This window comes from Perca flavescens, chromosome 10 (genome assembly GCF_004354835.1).
Source record: "Perca flavescens isolate YP-PL-M2 chromosome 10, PFLA_1.0, whole genome shotgun sequence".
NCBI classification, from domain to species: Eukaryota; Metazoa; Chordata; class Actinopteri; order Perciformes; family Percidae; genus Perca; species Perca flavescens.
The window spans coordinates 37,670,205-37,696,467 of NC_041340.1; the positions used below are offsets into that span (position 1 = coordinate 37,670,205).

At 45.2% G+C, this 26,263-nt stretch overlaps 1 protein-coding gene across 3 annotated transcripts in view; it reads left to right on the forward strand.

Moving 5' to 3' along the window:
* ebf1a (EBF transcription factor 1a) overlaps positions 1-26,263 on the forward strand; it is a 52,916-nt gene that overhangs the window by 26,552 nt on the left and 101 nt on the right. Inside the window, exons 7-17 of one of the 3 annotated variants that reach the window (XM_028589189.1) lie at positions 2,768-2,849; positions 3,800-3,941; positions 6,276-6,406; positions 8,046-8,172; positions 15,595-15,683; positions 19,132-19,197; positions 19,761-19,923; positions 21,085-21,264; positions 23,307-23,504; positions 23,759-23,827; positions 25,054-26,263. The exon at positions 25,054-26,263 is cut by the window's right edge and continues 101 nt beyond it. In XM_028589189.1, coding sequence (XP_028444990.1) covers positions 2,768-2,849; positions 3,800-3,941; positions 6,276-6,406; positions 8,046-8,172; positions 15,595-15,683; positions 19,132-19,197; positions 19,761-19,923; positions 21,085-21,264; positions 23,307-23,504; positions 23,759-23,826 — 1,246 coding nt within the window. In that variant the 3' untranslated portion in view covers position 23,827; positions 25,054-26,263. Of the gene's footprint in view, positions 1-2,767; positions 2,850-3,799; positions 3,942-6,275; positions 6,407-8,045; positions 8,173-15,594; positions 15,684-19,131; positions 19,198-19,760; positions 19,924-21,084; positions 21,265-23,306; positions 23,505-23,758; positions 23,828-25,050 lie in introns of all 3 variants that reach the window. The other 2 variants (XM_028589190.1, XM_028589191.1) reach the window with 2 other exon arrangements.

Genomic DNA, 26,263 nt, shown 5'->3' on the forward strand with positions numbered 1-26,263 from the left:
AAACAGTTCAAATAGTCCAAAATGAGCTAAAACTTGACCAAATTGAGCTAAACATGGACTATTTAATTGTATGGAGAAAAAAATATTGTAATGTTTTGTTACTTAACATCTACTTTAAAATCAGCTGAAATGAAGACATGGTGGTGTCATTGAGTTCATCAGATAGGGATGTGAGGATACGTCTGAAAAAAAAGGTCAAAGTCAACATGAGTAACAGAGCAACAGTCATGACGCAATAAATGATCGAGGGATGTGAGAAAAACATGATAATAGAGAGCTGAACGGAGTACTAGAATTATAGGCCATCGTCAGCTATCTGTCCATAATTACTGTTCAGCTGTCAATCAGATTATCCATAAATCCTTATGGTAATCTCTTTGCTATTGCATATCAACATGCACTGCTCTTTACCCCCACCCCCCTTCGCCACACACCCACACTCTGTTGATCCATGTTAATGTGTGCAGCGGTGATTCCAGTCCCCCGGCTCCTGTGGAGATGATATAGGGCACTAAGGAATCAACATGCTGCAGTTTTGTAATGTTTCCGTGCGGCTGACTCCAGACACCTTAAGTCATGTAAATAATGAATCAGATGAGCCACGCGTGCTGCAGATCCAGGGGACACGCTGACATGTGGCTTAGCGAATGAGGCACGCTGACTTCCTCTTACAATCTCTTTTTTTGCACTCGATATCTCAGCACAGTCTCGCTTCTCCTTTTCCTCCGCCTTTTCCTCCTCCTCTCTCCAATCCAAACTCTAATATTTAACCTCCTGATTTGGTCACCTCTGACTCTGGTGACCCTAACTTTCCTCTACCCACTTATTCATCATCTGTCTATCATAAATACCTCAGAGGAAGAGGAGGAGGAGGAGGAGGAGGAGGAGGACAGTTAGGGAAAAGAACAGAGTCGATGAATTAAACAGGAGGTGCAGTGAGGAAGGTGGAGTATGTTGGACAAGTGAATGTGGTCCACAGCTGTCTCTAAGGCTGCTCTCTGACCTCGAGGAGATAAGAAAGTTGGGAGACCCACAGCCTGTGGGGTCCAACAGCCACTGTGGAAAAAAAGCCTCCATCTCTCTGCTTCATGAATTATTGAGATATTGGCCTACAGCTTCTAAAATATACAGGAGGGTGGTCTGTCTCTCCTTTCCAATTTCACATACTCGCTACCTTGTCCGTCTGTCTATCTTTCCATCATTTCTTTCCTCTCGCTTTCTACTTCCCTCCCTCCCTCCCTGCCTCCCTCCCTCTCTCTCTCCCTTTTTGCCTCTCCCCCTTCTCATTCAGTTTTAGCCTCTTGTGCCAGCGAGATCGTAAATCAGAACACAAACAAAGCGGGAGTAAAAAAAAGAGAGAGGCAGAGAAAGACAGTTTGTTGTTCACATCATAAGAGGCCTTTTCTTCCTCACTTGAAGAAGAGCTTCTACCACTAACCAGCTGTCATGCATTTAAAAGTTGTCGAGGATAAATTCACAAGTTCTGGTGTTACATCAGATGCTTGTAATGCGCACAGCAGTAGGCTGGCCCTTGAAATGAGACACAACTCTGGTCTGTCCATTTATCTTCTTTGCTCTCTTGTTTTTGCTTCTTTTTTTCTCTTTTAGATGAAGCAATTGTCCAAGTCACGCTGGTGCTTGCTGTGTTTCTCTTGACGTGTGTGTGTGTGTGTGTGTGTGTGTGTGTGTGTGTGTGTGTGAGATGCGTCTGCTCGTGCATGATTATATCTAAGGCAGTTGGCTCCAAACGCGCTGCCCAGTGCAGAATCCTAGCCATAACAAATGAACAGAGGGTAAAAAATAAGACATATGAAAGAAAAGCTGAGCAAAGGAGTGATTCTCTGTGTGGCTGCTGGAGATCTGTATTGTAAGCAGTTTCAGCTGTCAGCACTTCTTTGAGCTACCTCAAAGGGAGGAGGAGGAGGGGAGGCGACCGGGAAATGTTGTAGTTTTATTTTCCCCCTTTTGAGGGTTCCTGTTTATTTGTACACCGTGCTGTTTATTTTCGCGGTTTATTTGATATCTTTTTTTTCTTTTCTCTTCAGAGAGACAGACAATGCAGAAGGGAGAATGGAGAGATGTACCGTACTGTTGTTTCAGTTAAAGTAGAAGTTGTCAGGCTTCAAGCCTTGGGGTGGGGCTAGGGAATAAATTGTAAGCCCTCCCCTTTCTGCTTTAAGGCCTCCATCCCCCCCCCCCCCCCCCACACACACACACACACACACACACACACACACACACACACACACACACACACACTTCCCCTTTAGTCCTCCGACCCTCCCTCCTCCCTCATTAAGTATTGATGTGGGTAGCCATACTTGCCATCTCAGCCTATTAATAATGCATGGCAGGTGCTGTTGATGTGGTCTCTCACACTGAGATTGAGAGAGGCAAGAATGGCAACACTGTGCTGCATAGTAGCTACAGCACAACCTCCGTCACACGAATCTGCAGCTGGGGGGAGGAGGCGACCGTCTGCCCCAGTGAGTTTATGGCAAGCTGTGACAGCAGCTCGGAGATGGATATACAAGGTAGCATCTTACTCAATATCCCGGAGCTGTTTTTACATAGAAAAGTCCCTTTGTCATAAACAACTGATGGATGAGGTTGGGATAGTGTGTATGCCTTGTCTGCCAGACCTGTTTTATTAGTTTTATTTGTGTTTTATTGAAGTAGCTCATTCCGTACTTTCAGTGACAGGCCGCTGTTCTTTCACTAACTCGTTTGTTTCTCTCTCTCCATCTCTCTTTCTCTGCATATGCAGGTTCTTCCTCAAGTTCTTCCTTAAGTGTAACCAGAACTGCCTGAAGAATGCAGGGAACCCTCGAGACATGAGGCGTTTTCAGGTAAGATGCAGTTGCTTGCGTGCCTACAGTATGTGTTGTATAGAGGACAACGGCCACATTTGACTGGGACTGTCTTTCATAACTTTTTTCCAAAGCACCATACATGGCAACAGCATAACCCCCCAGCACTTGAAGAGAAACAAAGTATTTACATGGTCTCTATCACATAAATGCTCTCTGTGCTTTCCCAGGGAGAAATCCACAGAAAAAAGAGAGCAGAGTATGCACTAACATTACAAAATGACAAATAATTCTTAATCCTCATAAGATCAACATTCTTTTGGTTTTCCGGCCCACAACTTTACTATTTTGGTTCACTCTGACAGTCTTTACGGCAGCTGTTTTCAGTGAAAAAGCTCTAAAAAACCCACTGTACATTACCTACCCAGCGCCAAACAGCCAGAGTTGGCAGCTAGCAGGCAAACAGTGAAGCATTTAGCAGCTAAATAGCCAAAAATTCCCCTCCCGCAGTGGAGAGCAAAAGCAGAGCTAAAAGGAGAGTTAAAATTGGACTTACATTCACCAGGTGGCCAGAAACACCACTCCAAATGCTAATGTTGCTCTCTGTCTCCTGGATGTGTAAATAGGCAACCGTTTGCTAACGAGTTTGCCATATCAGCTTTATAAAGCATCATATGTAAGTTTTGTGTTCACAGTTTGTTTTCTGTTTGAAATAATTCAGTACTAATGCTACATAAAAAAATATCTACTCCCTTAAAACTATAGTAACAACTCTTTAGGAGGCTAAGGAAAAATATGAAATATAACAATTGCGGTGTTAACATGTTCCTTTCAGAAAAAAAGTCTGCAATCCACATAAGATTTTACAGGAATATATAATGCCCTGTTCATAATTTAGATCAACAACATACACACTACTATGTATATGTCATATCAAAGTGAGGCTTATTATAGTTTCATGGTTTCCATCCGTCTTTCCCTTTCCTTAGGTGGTTGTGTCAACTACGGTGAGCGTGGAGGGTCACGTCCTGGCCGTCTCCGACAACATGTTTGTGCACAATAACTCCAAACACGGACGCCGAGCTCGAAGACTGGACCCCTCGGAAGGAACACCGTCCTACCTGGAACACGGTAATAAAAAAACCCTGGCTCTCTCTCCTCACTTTCTTTGTCTTCCTCACTTTCTTTTTCTTGCTGTTCATCTCCCCTCCCTCCCACTCTCACCCCCTTCCCCCTCTGCCTGGCTCCGCACTCAGCCCCTCTCGTGTCTGTGCTCTATCCCTCTCAAACCTGCTCTCATGCTGTCTCTCTTATCTCTCTCCTGCTTCCTCCTCGATTCTCACTTTCCTCCCTTGTAGGGTTTCTAACTCTTGCTAAGAGAGGAGAGAGTGGTAGCTAGTGAGTCTCTCCCTTGTGGCTTGCTCCCCTCAGGTCTCTGCCTCTGGGCCTTCTACTCTGCCTCACATAAGCACTATGTGTCTTATGAGGTCTGTTCTGCTTAAAGCCAACACTGGCTTTATTTCCTCGGAGACCTGCTTTTATCCTCCAGCCCTCCATCACTCCCCATCCCTCAGGTTTACCCATACACACACACACAAAAAAGCCCATGCACACACATACACACCCCCGCATGCACAGTCAGACCCAAACCTTTAATACTTCATAATGACGTGCACATGATTTAGGAGCCCGCACTGATTCCCAAGTCCCTAATCCAGTTATTTTCTCATTTCGATTTCCCAGACATTGAATAAGAGAAACATATTTTTTTTCTTTGAGGAAAGTCAACCTCAGGGATGATAATGACAAAAGCCTTAGAAGGGATTTACATGACGGCCTGCAGTAGATTGCATTAAGATTGAATGTTATGTTTTAGTCTTTCTAATGACCATTCTCTAGAGGTAAAGGTGGGCCACTTGTCCCTGTGACTGGTCTCACAGACGATTTGAAAAGTTCACAAAGACGGGACATATTGGAGACGTCAGCGAGACCGGGATCTTACACAGAAAGGAGAGCACACACAGTACGCTAACAGATGTTCCCTGTGTCAGAGACATTTGTTTGGGAATTTCCTCTTCTCTGATTTTCTGCTCTCCTGATGACGGTGGTTGGAAGGAGTAACAACAGGAGGGAAAGAACAAGCCGGGGGGCAGGGTGGGGGTGTGTGTGGGGGTTTGTGTGTGTGTGTGTGTGTGTGTGTGTGTGTGGGGGGGGGGGATGAGAGGAAGGGCTAAAAGTGTATGGTAATATGAAGAAATTATAAGAAGGAAAGCAACGGTTTCTTTTTGTTTCTAGTGTGTGTTGAGTTTGTGTGCAGGATACACAACTTTGGGGGCCCATTTCAGGCGGTAATAGATGAGCATAAAGTTGAACAGATGGCACAGAGGAACACCCCAAAGTATAATCCTATCACATGGCTTCACGTTCCACCATCTGGTTAATCCACACACACACAAACGCACATGGAGCGCACATAATATCAGCGGCTGTGAAAAGGAGGCATCTTAGGCCATGATTACAGCCACAGATTGCTGTTTGGTGAACGTTGATCTCTGCAGGCGTATCGGGGGGCTAAATATCATTCCAGCTTGTTGGGGAGGATCAACAGAACAGGGAGTCAGGCAAAGAGCAAAGGCTAGGCTGCAGGGAAAAAGTCAGCCTAGTCTAAAGTGGATTATACCGCTTTACAGAATTACAGCATGTCTGACAAGCTGCATATCTGTTAAGGAGAGGAGATTTAGCTTGTATAAACATGTATGTTCCCAATGCTGTTCTTTTCTTCAATCACATCCAGTAATCTCCAAGTCCATAATACCAACAGATACTGTAAGGTCGAAAGGCACATTGAATACCAGTTATTGAAAATGTGGTTTATTGTTGTTATTCCATGTACTTTGTCTGATAAGACATAAAGAATATATTTTGAAGAGAAAACACTGAAGGCTTACACAATGCATTACAAATATCCAAGCAGGAGCTGAGCTGAGCCTGTGTGTTCAGTGGCCAGGCGCTGAGATGCAGTACCGTAACTACACAGACATGAAATGGACAGCCGAGCGAGAACTAAGTGTTAGGTTAATGAAGGCAGCGTATTCAGAGGGCAGAGCTACTGTTGGCTCTGCTCTGCTCCCCGGTCGCGTGGCCTTTGATCAGACACTCAGCACACCTGACATTTACACGCCGGCACGCTTTGCCACGTGTCATAAAACAAGCGCACCGCCACTGCCCTCACACACAGGGCAGGGGTGATGTTTAATAAAGGGGGTGCATATAATCACTCTGATTAGTATTCCTCGCTCGCCCCCGACCCCTGAGAGAGAGGAGAGAGGTGATGTGTGAGTGAGAGAGAAGGAGATGGAAAGAAGAAGAGGGAACTGTACATTATGCCATTAGCAAAGACCTTTACAGTATGAGCTGTCATTACGTTAGTTAGGATCTAATCTATTCTGCTTGTGACTCTTGCAGCAACCCCCAGCATCAAAGCCATCAGCCCCAGTGAAGGCTGGACCACAGGGGGCGCTACTGTCATCATCATCGGGGACAACTTCTTTGACGGCCTGCAGGTCATCTTTGGAACCATGCTAGTCTGGAGTGAGGTCAGTCACCGTGTGTGTGTATTTGTGTGTGTGTGCATCCTGACCACAAAATACTAAACAGAGGCTTTTCTACTATAGACCAATGGTTCCCAACCTTTGCAACAAGGCAATGTCTGTTTGCAACCCCTTGTCACAGGCATTAGTTGTGAGCAGTTTACCAACTTTTTTCCTTCTCGGATTGTTTCATTTGAAGGCTTTTTAGGCTGGCATATTGCAGAGTTTCATATTAAAATATGAAACTCTGCAATATTTTACATGGAAAAATATGAGAGAAGATGTATGGGCAATTGTGTAACAGAAATGTGTTTTTCTTCCTTATTACTCTGAGCATTTTGTCACTCCATCAAGTATACAGTATCTTGGGATTACATCCCAGGTTGGGAACTACTGCTGTAAACTAGTGCTAAATCGATTATTCAATTAAGTTTTGGCTTCTCAAATGTGAGGATTGCCCTCTTTTCTGTGTCTCATATCAAAGTAAATGGAATCCATCTGAGGTCAGCTGACCTAAATAATTATAATAAATTGAATAATGAACAATGACGATGATTATTAATTGCAGCCTTACTGTAAACCCATATAAAAATATTTTACAATCTAAGCAGCCTGCTTTCTCGTTTCTCTCTGTAGCAGATCTTATTTTTGTCGTATCTCTTCTTAGCTCCCTACCTGTCTTTTATTATGGTAGTATCTGCCTTCTTGGAATATGTGCACAACGTACAGTCTGAATCTCTTTGTAAGGAGCATCTGCCACATGACTAAAATGTAAATGCAGTGTATGTGTGAAATTGAAGGTCAGTGAGCGGCACAGCTAAACAGCTTTCTCTTTAGTAAAGGAATAATTCTATAAAAAGCTCCTATATTATCTCGCTGAGAGGTGAGTGGGGCCAGACAATGGTGGAATGAAAGCGTAGCTAAGTGAGCAATGAAAGGGACAGTTAGAACAACACACACACACACACACACACACACACACATAAATGCACACACGATAGCTGCTGGCAGAGGCATTGATAGCTTTTGAGCGCTGCTAGCTTTGAGTGCTAGTTGACTATAGTGTGCAGAAAACGAGCACTCAGTGAGGTCTCATCTGTGTTTTGTCTTGTTACCGTTTTTCTTCAAAGACCCTTCAGCACACACAAACACACACACACACACACACACACACACACACACACACACACACACACACACACACACACACACACGTGGCGAGTAGGCTCATCAACCACACTAAGTGAGCCTGTTTAAGACACAGTGGTGCTTTAATGTGGCTAACGTCAGCTAGACAGCTTCAGCTGACAGACACGGGCAGCAGAGACGAGCATATTATACGTTTACTTATACTGTGTAATAGATGTATGCAGAGGAAGGTGTGTTTTATTCATAAACCGATAACTGCTTTTGAACCGTCTTACAGAGTCCATGTCAGCACTGATAACCATCCTAAGCCTCACAGTGACATTGCCTGGGGCTACGAGGCCACCTGAGGGCTTTAGCGCTAACACATCATTTCCAGGTTGATTATACAAAGAAAGAAAGCTGCAAAGGAAAGGTCTGAGGCGAGCCGAGAAGAGTCCCTTGAGCACATGTTTAGATATGAAGTTTCATTGCATTAATCTTTCTGCCCTCTCTGCAGCTGATCACCCCCCATGCCATTCGTGTGCAAACTCCACCCAGACACATCCCCGGGGTGGTGGAAGTCACGCTGTCCTACAAATCCAAACAGTTCTGCAAAGGCACACCTGGACGCTTCATCTACACAGGTACTGTGCACTAACACTTACTAATGACACTAATTAACAGCCCCAATCTACCTATCTGCTGGACTTCTTCATGTCATTTTCTCCTAACCCTGGATTCTCTCATTTTCTACAAACAACTTTTCTTTAAGTAGTGTCAAAAAAGCTATAACCATACTGTAAAAAGCTTCACAAACTTTAGGTTTTATTAGGACTATATACTTGCAATATCTGCTAAATGTAACCCGGTACATTTCAGAATCTGTCATTTTCTCTACACTGTTTCTGTAAGAAAATAAATGTGGATGATAAACAATTTAAAATTCAATAACACAACTCAATAATTCAGTGCACAAGCCTCATGATTGGAGGAGGAAAAGTGTTTGCCCTCTTTTTATGAATCAGGTGAAGGTCAGGAGGAGGTTTAACCTTTTGATTAGTGGGATTATTGAGATTTAACCCTGTCAAAGGCGCGATTCACAAAGGAAGAGCTCCATGAGGATGTTGAGATTTTCGACGGTGAGTGCAGGGGCATGAATAACCCGAGTGTTGCATCAGAGCGTATCGGTGCAGAGTTATAGCCGCGTGGTGAAAAGAGCGGCAGAGAGAGTGAATGTGAAGCGGTGATTAACCAATGCGAGGCCACAGGTCCCTGGGGAGGTTGTGAATCACATAAATCTGTCTGTAATCTCAACCACTGATAGACTTAGGCTGTAAGCCCTGGTTGGAATTGCCAACATTTGACAAAATCACAATTGAGCGCGAGCGTGTGCGTCACATCACCGCTGCATCTTGTGTGTGTCCTAATTACTGTGCATGGACAGAATCCATGTCCATGCGTCATAATTATGACTCCGTGTTTGTGTACTTGCGGGAAAGGCTGCAATAGGCCGCCTGTGTTTGTTTTGTTTGTACGTTTGTGTGAATGTACTTCAAGCACACACATGCACATTGACAAGTAACTGCATTACTAAGACAGAGGGCAGATGGGTGGGCAGCCTTTGCCATGCCAGAGCTGTCCAACAGCCCGCACCCTGCCAAACTCATAGAGCTGTGTATATAAGTGTGTGTAGATGTGTGCATTTGTGTGCACAGCCTTTTAATGTGCCAGACATGTGGGAACCGTATGCATAAACGCCCTATCTCTTCCCAGCCCTCCACTCTTTCCCCTTGTCACATTCACTTATTCAAAACTTGCTTCTTTGGATGAATTCCTCCCATCTCTCTCTCTGCCTCTTGGCTTCCATGGAGGCACATAGAAGAATCTCAACAGGTGAGGGGAAGCAAGAGGTCATCCGGTGGTAGATGAACACACACACTGGGCTGCTGCTTGCCAAGCACTGGCACCTTCACGGTGACACAGTCAACCGTGTCGAGGCATAGATCCCACTTCTACTCTTCACACACTTCACTTCAGCCACTGCTCTGTACCCTCAGTGGGTATTTTGAACTTTTCCAACAGCTCCTTTATCAGCCCTTTTTATAACTTCACGTTCTCCTAGCAAGGAAGAACCTGCTCACATTTGGTATCCTGAATGTGAGGCATTAACCAGAGAGGATAAGCAGAGCATTTGGAGCATAAAAAAAGCAATTGATGAGAGTGGAGAGAGGTGGTTGAGGAAAGGGAAGAGAGGAGAAGGATCGGAGAGAGGGATGGAGGATTATCCTGGGCCATGTTGCCCTGCTGGGTTTGTTTGGCACCAGTTTGAGCCCAGTTGCCAGTGGGTACTAATCATGGAGGATTGGCAGCACTGCATGGCAGCTGGCAGCTAGCGCGCACACACATGAGCACAGCCCCACACTTGCAGACATGCATATACTCATATATTACATGTGCGCGCACAAATACGCACACATGCGCACGCTGAATTACATTGGGGACAGCTGGCATTGCTAATCAACTTCAGTTGAGGGGAGGAAAGCGAGCGGCTCACAGACCTAATTAAGTCAACACATACCCAATACTGCTGCTACCGCTACTTTGCAAACATACCCAATCCAAAACACACACACACACACACAAACACAAACACAACCCATCTATAGGTTTACCCCCCTCCGCCCTCCTCTGCCTGATCATTGATACTGCACAACCAGCCAGCGCTGAACGGAATAATTTCAGCTGTAGTTCAGGACAGAGGAGACAAGCAAGGGACTTCTGGTGCAGGGGAGATCGGAGGGAAGCTATTACAGTAATGTGTCCTCTGCCGTCTCTGAGGACTCCTCTGCCATTAGACTTCAGAAAGCTCCAATTAGACTCATCAAAGGCAATTAAGCTCTCCACTGATAAGAATAAAAGAATGTTTTTTTTTCATTCTCTGCTCTTCCTCTGTCTTTTTATCCCCTTATCCCCCTTCTGTTCCTCTCTCTGCCCTCTGCCTTACCCACCTCTGGGGCTGAGAGCTCTGCCTAATCTCTCTCTCTCTCTCTCTCTCTCTCTCTCTCTCTCCTCTCTCTCTCTCTCTCTCTCTCTCTCTCTCTCTCTCTCTCTCTCTCTCTCTCTCTCTCTTTCTCTCATTATATGGTCATTGCCCACCCCCCTCTCCCCCATCTCCCCTCTATAAATGCATCACCATGTTTGGTTGTCTATCACCTTTTACTGGATTGCTATCTTTGTAGCATTCATCAGAGATGCTCTCCCTTTTCTTTTCTCTATATGCGATATAAAGTGATAATGCTCTCTGCCACTAGGGCCCACGGGTGTGTGTGTGTGTGTGTGTGTGTGTGTGTGTGTGTGTGTGTGTGTGTGTGTGTGTGTGTGTGTGTGTGTGTGTGTGTGCACGCATGCTTGTGTGTATGTTTGTGTGTGTGACACAGGGATACCGGCCATAGATTGGGGGAGTTGATGAATCATCTTGTCGTTCAAAAGGCAATCCCTCCCTCCTCAGTATGCAGCCTTGTCTCCTTAGTGCTTCCACTACGGCTTCTGCTGATATTAAAAGGCTCTGCTGGCTCACATTAAGGCCGGCACCATGCGCACTGACACGCATCCGCACACATGCACGCACAAACATTAGGGGTAGTTTTTCAGCGCTGAGTGCAGATTAGGGTGTCTAGGAAACATCACTCAGTTGCCGCGAAGAGGAGCAGGAAAAGTGAGGTAAAAGACAAAAGTCAAGAACAGAATTTAAACCAGCCGGGATGCTGCTGAAATCTCTCTCCATTTCTCTCTGCCTGCCACTGTGCTCCAAATTAGTTTTGGGAGTGGAGGAAGGACTGTCAGTTGTCTGTCATTGTATTCAATACAGACACAAGATTGAAATGCAGATGATGCCACAGTAAGTCTTGTAAATATTAGCTTGCTCTGTACAGTTTTGATTTTTTTTAGCCCTAATTAAGCTGTTCCACGACATCGTGATGAAATGTTTGTCACACACAATTGAGACAGATTACTTTGCTCAGATGGTGCCTGAGTACTTCAAATTAGTAATATTTCTGATGCTGATTGCGTGGATATCATGATGTTGGTGCAATTTGCTGAATCAGTGATAAAATGTGTTGTTAACATAGATTTACAGATGTATTTCACATTCATATGCACATGCGATACACCTGCACTTGTGTACAAACACATCCACACACCACTCACACAAAAATGCAGCATGCAGTCATCTGGCAATAAAAGTGGGGTGCAACCACGAGCTGGTCAATTACTTGTCTTGCTCCTATTTGTGAATGCTGTCTTTTATTGAGCTTGGGTGGAGGCCTGCTGTTGATTAAAACGGCTGGTCTCCAGCTGGAGACAGGGCCAGCTGAGATAGCTGCACACATTCACATTTACTGCACACAGTCTTAACAGTGAGGAAATTCACACCTCTATTTGAGATTGAGATTAATTTTCTGCACCATGTGGCTTGTCTTCCCTCTTTAGCATGCTCCGTTCTTATTACAGGAGCATCTGGTCCATGATGATGATGTAAATGAATTTTGAATGAAGATTATTTTATAACCCGCTGAAATGAGCGCCGTTCACCGGGGGGAATGATTTCTTATGTTTTCTTATATCTTAATTCAAGCGTACGCTTTTCCTCCAGATTTTTCAGAATTTGCATTCTCCCAGTGAGGATCCATGCTGTCAGGTATTGTTAACTGTCGACATGCACTTTTTGCAACAGATAATTAGAGCTTAGGTTGGAGTAGCATCCACACCTCCATTGATTTGTAGAATCTCTTAGCGTCTCCCCTCATCCCCTCCTCTCCTCTCCTCTATCCTCTCCTCCCTCTCCTTCTTCCTCAGCCTCTCCCTTCCTTTAGGAGCAAAAAGCTCTACTCATCTGTTTTCTGTGTATGAATTTCCAGCCATGCATTAGTCTCCCTGACATGTTCAAGCGATGCTTTATTTAGCTTGTCGGATTCTGCAAATAAACGCAATCTCTGGGTTTATGGAAAAATGGATAAAAATTAGATTGTAAGGTATTGATCTGGATTGTGAGTAGTCGGTGGGGGTGTTTTTATATACGTGTGTGTGGTGGTGGTGGTGGTGGTGTTGGGGGCAGCTCTCATCTGTGTGAGGGTGGGGGAGAAATGAAGCCGTAATTCAGGGCTATTGAACCCCCTGCCACTGGCGGCATCGATCGCAAGGCAGCGCTTATGAGATCACACCTGAGCACTGGAGACTGCAGAGGGGAGGGAGAGAGGGGGGGGAGGAGGGAGAGGGGAGACGAAGGAGTGGAGAGTGAGAGAGAAACAGACGGTTGTGATATGATCAGCTCCTTACCCACTGTCTGAGGGCCTGTTAAGGTGTTAACATCAAGCCTCAGAGCCAATTACCTAACCCTGCAAGTACACCCCCCCCCCCCCCCCCACACACACACACACACACAAAGTGTTGTGACACAGGAGGAGAAGGAGAAAGGGCTACTGGACACTTACTGTAGTTTCCCCTCCTCCTCTCTTGTGTTACCAGAACGACTTCACCGTGCTGACCTCTCAATTATCCCTCACCCCCCCACACCTCCTACTCTTTGCACCCCAAACGCCCCCCCTTATTCCTCCCCTAAAGCTCATACGTCCAACACCCTTCCACCCTTGCCTCCTCTCCTCTTTCTCCTACACCCTCACCCCTTCATACACACTCCCCCTGCGGCTCTGTGGGTTATTATAGTGAAATATGAAGCGGTGTGGAATCTAGGCTTCATGAAATTTCCATGAGCATTGATCTGATCTGATGTGGGTGATTGCTAGGTGAATCCCTCCAGTCCAGGGCTGTTGCTCATCTATTCATTTATTTATGGCAGTTATGTTTTACTGGCTTTGATTTGCTCTTCTGGAGAGCGACAGCTAAGGATTATAAATATACCTGTATAGGAGAGTGTGCTTTGAATCCTGAAGCGTACCGGCACAACACTCCTCTTTCGAGGCAGGAGAGTTTTTTTCTTCTTCCAGCACTAATTCCTGTTGTGAAATATGAGATATTGAGCATATATTGAGCATGAGTATAAGAGCATAAAATGCCAAGATAATCCCCTAAGAGACTCAGCCAGGTAGTTAGTGGTGCGCGTTGTCCCCCACATATTCTGGTTTATGGTCCTTGAAAATGAGCAGAGACAATATCACTTCCTTTCTCAATTACCAAAATTGTCTCTTTATTTGTAATAGGGGGTATCTATGTATGTCTTGGGGTTTTTATGCTATTGTTCACTCGAGGCTCATTTGGCACATTGTGGAGAACTGATAAAAAATTCATCATAAAAACAAAAGCCTTTGAGACGAAAGAAAGGATGTTGTCGGAACAATCCCCTCCTCAGACTGCAGGCCTAATCCAGGGCAAATCCTCCTTAAGGCTTTAGAGAGATCAGAGACTAGGGAAGTAATGTCAAATATTTGTCCTCAGAAATAATTCATACTTTATTTGTTGCATGTGTTCATCTCATTGTTTTGGCTTATTTTATCAGTGGACCAGCTGGCCTCTAATGCGTGTCATTCTTCAGAAGTTGAGCCTGCCTCTGGCATCTCCACTTTGACTTTTTTTTTTCTCTGTGCACTCTTTGCTTCTAGCTGTTCACCTTTCCTTTCTCTCACTCTTATGGATTACTGGAACAGTCTGCTGGGAGAGCTGTCCTAATACGTTTGTGTTACCAAAACAGAGCAACAGCGATTCTTTCTCCCTTGCTGTTTTCTGGTGTGTGTGTGTGTGTGTGTGTGTGTGTGTGTGTGTTTGAGCAAGCGGCTCAGGAGGAGCCATGGTGAAGTCACTAGAGGTCCAGCAGGACAGCTTGTACTCATAGCCTCTAGGGGGCTTTTTCTGGGGGCCAGTCAGCCTGGCTGCTCAGATGTGAGGCAAGAAGGGCTTCAGCCCTCAGGAAACGTCCAAGCTGCGACCCACAGGGGAAACAGACGGACGGCACACACACATACAGGCAACCCTCACGCATAATGGCTCCTTTTCTTTCACTTTTTACACACGTACAAATACAAAAACATACATCTTACAGTCACAAGAAGCAGCATCTTTTATAAGCTGTAGCCAGGAAAAGTAGTTTAGAATGTTGTCCATGTATGTGCATTGACTCCCCAGGCAACCCACAAAGAGACGCAGAGGGGAGGAGGCTAAAAGACAGAGAAGAGAGAGAGATAGAGAGAGTACATTAGCAATGAATTATGTGGAGAGAGCACTTATCCAACAATCCTTCTCTGAAGTGTTTGTACTATAAGCCTCAGATCTTCATTGTATTTATTCTAATGTTTAAATATTCATGGTAAATCTTCTCATATTCAATTACCGTAGCACGACCACAGCATGCCGGGAGAGTGCTTTCTCCCTGCTGGATGATCTGACTCTGTGTGTGTATGTGTGTGTGTGTGTGTGTGTGTGTGTGTGTGTGTGTGTGTTTGTGTGTGCATGTGATTGTATGCAACTGTGTGTGTGTGTGTGTGTGTGTGTGTGTGTGTGTGTGTGTGTGTGTGTGTGTGTGTGTGTACATGTGTGTTTGTGTGTGCATGTGAGTGTATGCAACTGTGTGTGTGTGTGTGTGTGTGTGTGTGTGTGTGTGTGTGTGTGTGTGTGTGTTTAGCTTGTTCCCCGGAGCGATCAAGCCTTTGTTATATTGGAACAAGTCTCTGTAATTGCTTATATTAGTCGCTGATCAACGAAAGACCACAGGACACACTCACACACATGCATGCACACAAACACACTGCCTGATTCCTGACAGTCTTTTTATTAACCACCAAAGCAGGCAGACAGAGAGAGATGCATTACACACAGGCAAACAAAGACACACACCAGACTTAATAGAGAACACCCACATTTTCAGCGTGTTTAGTTTAATGTTGAAATACTCGTGCAAAACCATGCTTAATTCAGTCACTTCTTCCGTTGGAGAGAATCACTCGCTCCTATTGCTGTATCTCTCAGTTGCAGTCGAAGAGTAGGTGGTTTCATTATTAAGAATCAAGCATTAAAAGTTTTTTTTTCTTTCTGTCTCTCTTTCTGTTTGTGCTTAGCTCTGAACGAGCCAACCATAGACTACGGCTTCCAGAGGTTACAGAAAGTCATCCCGAGACACCCTGGAGACCAAGAGAGATTACCCAAGGTACAGTGCATCCATTCCTCTCATGTGTCTGTGCTCATGCTGGTCGCCATATGCAATTATTTTATAGGAATATGTCTTGGTAATACTGGTACAGAGACGTATTGACAACTTCTGGAGTTAGCATGTATGGATGGACATGGCACAAGGGCATCATGATACAGAGGAATGACTGTGTGCTATAGACAGAAGGCTATACATGATACTATGCAGTATGCACATAAACATTTTGATCATATATTCATGGTCATTTTCTGCTCAAACAAACACTTTATTTATAACGCACAAGCAACTCTATTCATCCTTCCACTGAGTATAAGGTCATTTAGACTGGCAAAGTGGGAGAGGAAAGGGAAGGATGGAGGGAGGAAGAGAGGAAGAGAGGCAGGAAAGGAGGTTGAGGGGAGAGAGAGAAAGAGAGAGGCAGAAGCAGGTTAGGTGATCCATCATAGCTGTCCAGTCTTACCTCCTGCTGGGTCAGTGGATCGAAGTCAACCCCGGGTGGACTTTATTACTTCGAGCACACACACACACACACACTGGCACACACACTCTCACACACACACACACACACACACACACACACACTGGCACACGCACAGAAACGCATACACACACTTCTCTGTGGCTGTATGTGCGCACACACACATACACACACACACACACACACACAGACACACACACACATTCAGTGGAGGGAAGTCACCATGAGGCAGAGATGGAGAGCCCAGGTAGATGCAGAAGGAAGATAGAGAAATCACTTGTCCTCACTGTGTGTCATGTCTGGTGGATACAAGGCTTGTCCTGGGGAGTTCTGGTCTTTAGCCTATCAACCCCCTGCATCTCTCTAAATATCTTTGTATCCATCCATCTCTTCTCTTCTCCTCCTCCCTCGCTCTGTGGTGTCTCTTTTTCTTCCAAATGAACAGTGGTAGCTGGCAGGCCCGGTTGTTCATTTCAGCTCTATTGATTTGTGCCTTTATTGAGGTAATAACAGTTTGTTGACCGCACTTCTCTCAACTGTTGGCCTCAATCATCAGAGAGAGGAGCATACACTTGCGTCTTCTTGTGCTAGAAATGTCTATTCATGGTTACCTTGGCAAAATCCTCTTTGTTGTTCTTCTGTCAATTTTTAATCAAGATAAAATTGATTAGGAATATAATGTATTCTGGCCTAGTGGTACCTTTTTGGGGGGATTCTTAATGAACACACACACACACACACTGAGTAGAGAACAAGCGGGATATCTGCCAATGCCTGTTCTACCTCTGTGTGTTATGGTAATGATCCTGTGTCCAGCTGAAAACAGCCTGCATATTGTGCTGGAGCTAATAGTCAGGCAGTCAGAGTGAGGAGGGAGTGCTGGGTAGCTCAGGCGCAGCCAGGCTGCAGGGTGTTTAGCTGAGGCTGTGGTGGAGCTGGGGGTCTGGGGCCAGCTAATGAGTGACCGCCCTGCCAGACGGGGCCAGGCTCTGCTCTGGATCAGGTTCCCCTTCCTATTGACGTCTCTGTGGGCCTGACTTTACGGGAAGAGACCCTGCGCCCAGGAAATGGTCTCCCCTTACAGCAGCAGAGCTAGGGAGGCAGCACGGCGCTAACCACATTTATCTGTTTATCAGAACGACTCTGGAGCGCTGCCTAATCACGTTTAGCTACTGGACAGATCCCTTTTGCTAACGAGAGACTGATAGGTACAGACAGGGCGCAGGACCACAAGAGAGTGATTAATAGAGAGAATGGGAGAGAGGAAGAAGAAGAAGAGAGACAAGAGAAAGTAGTTTGGAGATGCAGGTGAAGAGAGAGTGCATGGGGAGTTAAGTGATGGAGATGCACAGACAGACAGGAGTTCCTGAGGAGAAAGGGCTGAATGTCTATGAAACTCATGGCTGGTGCAGAGAGAAGCAAAACAATTTTTTAAATGAAGTGACTGAGGCTTCACATGTCCTCGCTGAACACCGTTACACTCCAGCTGCGGATCTGTTTGTGTCCTAATGCCTCACACGTCCCTCATTTCCCCTGCTCCTCTTTCTCTCTTCCTCCCCCTGGCCTCTACTCACTCCCTTCATCCATCCATCCATCCATCTACCTATCTAGCAATCCCTGGGAGGCATGGGGCGTCGAGGAAAAGCAGAAAGAAGGAAGCGAGGAGCGGTGCATACATACTAAAGAACCACTTACCTTCCTAGGGCCTCTACATCTCTCAATCACACCGAGCAGGCCTCCTCTCTGGTCTCCCCTCTTTCCGTCCCCCCCGCCTCCCTCTCTACCTCCCCTAGATAGTGCTAGTAATGGGAGGTTAACACAGAGGCAGCGCTCCCATTATTGAGTGAATTTAGCACCTCGGACAGCGCTCTACAATCTTTATTGCTTTGCTGACCCTCTCGTCATGTCCTGGCCGTGCTCGACAGCCTCCACATGTGCGTGGCTGAGTGTGCAGTTGCGCCTGTGTGTGTGCGTGTGTGTGCGTGTGTGTGTGTGTGTGTGTGTGTGTGTGTGTGTGTGTGTGTGTGATATGAGGTCTGATTGAAAGGTGGTGTGTCACGGAACAGAGAGCACACATGCTCCAGGGCTTGTTCACAGCGAGGGATACACTCAGGAGGGTAGAGCGCACAGCGTGTGTGTGCGCGGATGGAAGAGAGGCAGGGAGAGAAAGAAACGAGGGGAAGGTTGGAGGGGAGGGGGCTGCAATTTTCTGGTTGTCGCGCCTCCAGCATATATCCTGGCCCCGGCACATTAACTTTTAAAAAGGGTTTCGTAGGGCTGTAGGTGTCTACATCACACACACATATAACAACTGCCTGGAGTCACACACTCATACGCTCAGGGAAGGGAAAAGAATAAAGACAGTGAGAGGAGAGAAAGAAGGGTAATCGGTGGAAAATGAGCGCGGAGAAACGGCAAACACTACGGAAGGATAAATGTTTGATGTCGGAAATTCCACTCTGCGGTTTTCACCCGAGCAACGATGTTCTACATTTATCACACAAAGTGGATGCAGGGCTATTCACTTGGATCATTACCAGGGTTAATACAGGGCAGGAGACGGGTGTGTCCCCGCTGACGAGGGGAGTTGTATAGCCGTCAACCTGATGATATGTTGTGTTAAATGAGATTGATGTGTGATCATGTGATTCATGATCTGGCAGTGACAGTAGGGAGGAGAAGAAGTAGAAGATGGCTGACTGATAGAGAGATATAGGCTCATGTTTTATTCACAGATAACAGTATCTTTACCTCTGCTCTCCCAAACAGCCCGGCTAGTAACAAAGTGCCAGGACAGGCCCATTTCTCTTCCTCTCCCTTCCTCTGTCTGCCTCCTTCCTCTCTCCTGCACTCTCTGTTCTGCATTCACAGCATAATGTAAGACGTGAAATGTAATAAAAGTGACTGAACTCTTTGAGCCGTCACCCTGGTGATCAATCCCCTTCCTCTTTCTGCGCTTGATTGTAGGAGGTGATCTTAAAGAGAGCAGCAGACCTGGTGGAGGCCTTGTACGGGATGCCTCACAATAACCAGGTAAACACTCACACAAGCACGTACACAAACATCAATATCTTTTCCTCAAATTATGTTTGTGGTCCGGACCACTCGTCGCAGCACCAAAAGCGGTGTCTCCGCTGGCCCCCGCAGCATCCTGCCATAGTTCATGTGAGATCTGGGACCCACACAAATGGGAATAAGTTAGTGCTTTCATCAGCTCATGTGTTGAGGAGGAACGGAGATGTACAATGCTAACTGAATGTAAAAGGAGATAGGAAGAGGACAGAAGCAGATAAGGAGAAGGAGGAGGAGTGGGATTAAGGACTGGGTGGAAGAGAGGAAGAGGCAGGCTAAAGATTTGATGAGTCTGGTAATGAGGCTTTCCTCCATTTACTGGAACCAATCCCACCACTCCCAGTGACCACTGATAATAATACAAATACACTCAGCCTACTAGGTTTACATGGGCAATATCTCAAGTGCAGATCTAGCATTCTTGTGAGACCATAAAGCCTGCATCGAGGACACATGTTCTCTTTTTCTTCTCTCCTGCCTCTGTTGCTGACCACAGCTCTTCCTTTTTTCTTCCTCATTGCCAGGAGATGATTCTGAAACGAGCAGCAGATATCGCAGAGGCCCTCTACACAACAGTGCCACGAGGGCACAACCAGCTAGCTGGCCTTGGCAGCGGCTCCGTCCATGCTGGCATGATGTCCGTAAACTCCTTCACTGGGTCAGAGGTGGCACAAACAGCCAATCAGGGTGAGCAGAGTCAACAGGAAACAATTGTCTATTATCCTGGGAAAAGTGGCAGGGGTTTATTTAACATTTTTCTCTTTGTTGAAAGAGGGATGGATAGTAAAGATGAGTAGTGCGATAGGGAGATTTTATTTTTCATGTGGGAAATTCAGAGAGGGTGATTTAAGAACGTGGAGCAAATAAGGAAGATTCTGAAAAAGGAGGACAGGAGGAGGAGGAGGAGGAGGCGACAGTAAGAAACTTGAGTTGAGGAAAGAACGAAGGTAAGAGAGTGAAGAATGGATAAAAAGAGAGCCATGGATGGAGAAATATGAGTGGGTCCTAGGGGTGTGTATATTAGACTGGGGTCGGCCCCTGTCTGACAGAGAGAGATGTGGATGCCGTCAGTGGTGATTCATCACGTGTATCAGGGGAAGGAGAGGAGGGTGGATGGACCAGCCTCTGGATACGTCTCAATACTTCCAATGAGCTTCCTCTATCCTTCATCTTCATCTGGAAACATGCTCAGATGTGAAGAAAACAACACATATCAGCTGCGTGACTTCTGGCCTACATTTTCCAATTCGTAACAGATGAGGATGGGGAATTGGTGGTACCTAATTATCAAGAAAGAGGCTCCTACGGTAGAGAAGTGCAGCCCTTGTTGCACTAGAGAGCAGAAATTCCTGTTGTTCAATTCCAGCTGTTTTTTTTTCTCCAGTGTCAGCGCATTGGACCTGAGATGTATATTTATAGTCTCCTTTCCATCTTGTCCTCTTTCTGTTCACTGCCCCTGTAAAACATAAAGTAGAGGAAGGTCCTGTCAGAAAAACTGGCTTCATTCTTTATAAATTACAGGAGAGCTGCAGAGGCCTTTTAGTGTTAATTGCCTTATCAATATTTCTAATTTTGGAGAGGAGCCAGTAAGGTTAAAGGCCTCTTGTTTCAGTAGTTGGATTGCAGCTAGTTCCCTGTCATATCATTCTTCCTCTGCTTTCTTGCTCTGCCATATGCTGTCCAAGAGTTTTCGAGAATTCCTTTTTGGCTTTTATTGCTATGTCCATTAGCCGTGTAGGGAAAAGAGTATTTGGCATCATTGCATGTTTCTCGTTTTGCTTTGTGTGCCATCTGTTATACCCCTAACACCTATTCTCTCTGCGTCTCCCTCTCTTTCCCTGTCCGTAGGTTTCAATAGGAACACAAGCAGTGTGTCCCCTCATGGTTATGTGCCCAGCTCCACTCCCCAGCAGAGTGGCTACAGCTCCGTCTCCACTAGCATGAATGGCTACGTTAACTCTGGCATGGCAACTTTGGGCACCTCGCCCAACTTCCTCAATGGATCTGCAGGCAACTCGCCCTATGCTAGTGAGTAAATACACCACATCATGGACCTGAAATCAAGAGGGGATGACATAATCAAGGCACAGAAAGTAAAAAATAAAAGATGAAACATTAAAGAATAAGCATTTTGACAGTTAAAGGGAGGTGACACACAAGGGGAAAGTCGTGCAGTTCAGCTGGCTCATCTGTTTCTTTAAGAACAGAGTCAAACGCAAATCCCTACTTTATTGGCCAGGAGAGCAGATTACCTTGCCCCCCCTCCCCACCTACCTCTGCTCACACACACACACACACACACACACACACACACACACACACACACACACACACACACACACACACACACACACATTCACCCTCTACATTAAAGGCCCTTGATTAAATCAATAAACTAATTGCTAGAGAAGCAATTCCATTTCAGCTCTTTGATTCCTGGGTGTTAACAAGTATTTTAACAGGCTCATCGGCCCCACACAGACACTTTCAATCAATGGCCCCTCGGCCTGCCTTTGTAGGTCCAATTTTCATTAATTGATTAGTTAGGCCCCTTCATAAATGGATTATGACTTTATTGCGAGGATTTGTCAGGAAGAGCCATAAAAGCTAAGTGTTGGATAATAACAACAATAAAGGCAGAAGCAGATATCAGAGGGCAGGTGAAATACGACTCGGTTGATTGTAAAATCACTGAGGGGGAAAATGCTCTTAGTGTATTAGCAGACAAAAGACAAACCCTGGAGGATGGATGGGATGATGGCAGGATTTGGGTTGTGAAGATAACCTTACCGTCATTTTTGTTTGAGGATGATTCCAATGCCAAAATCCAGCTAATGGCTATCTTGTACAAAGTCAAAAATGTCAAAAGAATTTCATTTTCTTTTTTTCAAAATACTGATTTGCTGTCATATGTTGGAAATCTTCACAACATTTAATCCAGAGCTCAAGTGACAATGTGGATCTAAGAATTTCACAAATGTAAAGCATTAAGGAGTGATTGCCCCAACATTTATAACAGCAGGATTTCAGTGCAGTTCAACTTTTGGTAAGCTTTGCCCTGTGAATTTGCCTAACCAATAGCAAGATGTCTTGACAGTGCCGACCTCTGAAAGAATGGTTCGCCAGGTAATCCAAAATGGTAGAAGCTATCATTTAATACCAAAGTATAAACATATTTACAACAAAGACATGGTTTACAGACAGTAGTGGTGAATATGGTACATAGACATAGAACTTACTGTACCGTTAGCAACAGAACAGTTGCACTTACAGTTTGCAAGATTGTCAACTTGTAGATCTTTTTTTCCCTCTCCAATTAAACTCTCTCTAAAATGAACTAGCAAGCTACAATAGCTGGCTAGCCCTACAGTAGCTTGCCAACAACTTTCTGGTGTGACGGGAGCCTTTAAGCTTTAGATTATGACACTGGTTATGAGGCTGAACATATGGCCAACAACTGATTACACCATGTTTAAGGAGATAGCAAGAAAACACAAGGAAGCAGTGATTATTGTCAAGCAGATGTTATCAGCCCATGTGTTGGATTTTGCTCTGGCTGTTCATTCAAATCTTTTGCATGATTATCTGTGATGAAGGTGATCTGGGAGAGCCTCGAAAACAAATTGCGGCTACAGCACCCAGTTAGCGAGGAGATGTTTATCAGGCCGTTGCACCCCTTGAGCAACAGCATGAGTCATCAAAACAGACTGATCAGAAGGGGGAAATGCTTTAAGCTGTTTTTCGGTGCAAGTTTCCAACTAAACACATTTCTGTCTTAGCTTTGGAATATCTCATTGCCAGGTAGTTGCTTAACAACTAAAAAAGATTGCAAAAAAAGTCTGAGCCAGTTGATCTGAGTCCAAAATATCCCCCCCCTCCCTCCCCACCCTACCATCATCCATTGACCAGTCCCTTTCTGTTCGTCTCGTCTACCCGTCCTCTGCCCTCGGCCCTCTCTCTAACCTCCTCTCTACCCTTTCCATCTTCATCTTTCCTCCCTGTCCTTTTTCCCGTACGTGCTCCCTATGACCCCCCTAACCCCCCTTTCCTACCCGTCTCTCTTCTCTCAGTCGTGCCGTCAAGCCCCACCATGGCCTCGTCGACAAGCCTGCCCTCCAACTGCAGCAGCTCCTCCGGCATCTTCTCCTTCTCTCCAGCCAACATGGTGTCGGCTGCCGTCAAACAGAAGAGCGCCTTTGCCCCTGTCGTGAGACCCCAGAACTCCCCTCCGCCCACGTGCACCAGCGGTAATGTTAACAGCCTGCAAGGTAAGCTGCTGAACAGGTAGCCACCTAGAGCTCCTGTCATTATGTCAATTTAGCAAAAGTATACTTTCAAGATAGCATTACTGTATACCTCTTCATCAAGCATTAATCCTGCTTTTTTTCACCTCCTTATAATAACAATTTCTCACTTTTACTCCCACTTCTTGCTCACATTTTCCTTTTCTACCACCTCTTCACTCCCTGTTTTTCCTTTCTTTACCCTCCCTGAACCCCTCCACTCTTCTTCCTCACTTTAGATCAGTCTTTTGTGGACTCTAGCAAGTACTCATCAAACAACTCTCTGCAGGGCCTGGCCTTCTCCTGAAGTACGTTAACTGTCTCCTTCCATGCCACACTATCCCACACCGCTCGTTTTCGTCGCCAGCTCATCCTGACCTGCCCTTCCTTCTCTTTTTCTGTTTTTACTTGTCACTCTTGACTTGTCAGAGGGACAGCATGGCATGCCATATGTGTTCCATTTCCTGTTTTCACTTCCTGCTTCCTGCCTGTGCTTCTGTGGGTGTCTCTGTAGGGAGGCGGTAGGGGGGTTGTTATGCCACCACGGGTCATTCTATTCTCCCATTTCCATCGAATGCAGCGCAGGGTCTGTTCGTCTGGGCAGGATGTTGTATGGTGTTGAGATCCTGAGAGAGAGAAATGATGGATGGGAATCTTTATCAGAGCCCCGAGCTAAGCACTTCCTCACTTCCTCTGACGGTGTTGATGAGCGCTGACCACGGTGACCCAGAGGGCCATTGGCCACTGCGCACTGATCACACTGATCACACTGACACACACGCGCACACACACACACACACACACACACACACACACACACACACACACACACACACGCACGCACACACACACACACACACACACACACTCGCCATTCTGTTAATCCCAACACGCCGGAGACACTTAGGAAATAACCAGGAAATTAGTGGATTGAAGAGAGAGGGGAATCAATAGGGAGCCAATATGTTATATGAAAAAATCCTCCCTCTGATAGTTTTGTTTAAAAAAAAAAAAAAAAGGGGGAGGTAAGAAGGTAAAAATGTGAAATAAGCTCATGGCTTCCATGTCCATGTTCAAGTGTTGAGGGTCATTTCATCACCTCTGTCATCCCACGTCACTGCGTCTCTCTCTCTCTTGTTTGAATTATGCTCCATGATGCACAATGGGCTTTACACAATGTAACTGTTAACAATTAACAGTGGCAGCTCTTGCATGAAGCTATTCTGAAAGCTTGCGAAAAGTTGAATGATGTCGTCGTTGTGCGCCAAGTTAGCGGCGCAGCAGAGAAAAATGTTTTGATTTTGGGGGCCTTGGAATGAAGAGATAATGAGGGAGTCGTCTTTGTTCGCCAGATGCTGGAGCACATTTCTGTTATGTGACTGTTGTGATGACAGATCAAACCCAGCAATCACATGACTGACCCTCTCTCTCTCTCTCTCTCTCTCTCTCTGTGTCTTTATTCCTTTCTTTCTTTCTTTCTTTATTTCTTTACCCCCCTCCACCATCTTCCTCCCCCTCTTTTCCCACCAAGCAGCGATTCCCGGGATGATCGTTCCACCCATGTAGAGGGTCTGGGATAGCTGGAGATTTGGGAATGCTGAGAGGAAAAAGACACAGTAGCAGAGTCTGGCGAGTCTCTGTTGTGCTCCGGAGCTGAACTGAAGGAAGTCAAGATAAGACGCAGGACTCTGTTAAACTCAGGCCTTTCCACTGGGATTTCATCTGAAGGGATAGGGGAGGAGAGAAAAAAGGAACAATACGAACCTTTGTGATGTTATTTCCCTCTTGGTTGAATTAGTGTAGCTTCTCTGACACCACGTTGGATGGAGTGTATAGAGACTGATAGTTTATCCACAGTGTGACACTGACCTCATGAAAAGAGCATTTATTTATCTTTGTGTTATGCATGTAAGGTTTGGGTTTGATTACTGGAGGCCCCACGCCGTCTTGCAATTCATAACTCGCACAAACACCAGTGAAGTGTTGGTTTGACCATGAAGTTTATGTAACCTCTGTCACAATAGAGGATGCTTTCCTTAGCTCAGTCTGCTTACTAAAACCATAGAGCAACACACTGGCCGAGTGCAACTAAGGTCAACAACACAATTAAACAAAGAAATACAGAAAAGAACAAAATCAACCCTCAACTTTGCTGCTATTTATCCCATAAATCTAAAAATGGCATAACAAAATCACCCTTTGCTTATTCATCAGAAAACATGCCTTTCTTTTTATTTCTCCCCCTTCGGTTGTTTGTTTGAATTTTAATAAAACTGTGAGGATTGAGCTGTTTGCAATATGCTTTTCTGCTTGTCACGTGAAGAAAAGGTGATGATTTAGCCAAAATTAACATTTTGTCTGAGATTTTAGTGAAAACTTGAAAAGCCAGAGGATGTGTGCGTCCAGCCAGCACTGTACTGACGGAGTCTAGCAAATATCAAATTAGAATAAATGCGTGATATATGTGATATATTTTTGTATATAAAAAAAGTTCAATTTTTCATTTGACGTTTCTTTACTTTTTTGCGATAGCTATAGTTTGTAATGTAAACATTATATGTCTTAAGGCAGCTTCTCAGTACAGAAGATAGATTTACTGTGTGTTGTCAATATCTCATCTGCTAAACACGACAAACATGGATTTGGATACAAAAAGGGGATTCTGTAAAATATCCTATAAATAATGTATTTATCCCTTATCCCATATTTGTACATTGCCTCTCAGCCTCATTTAGTTGTGTTGT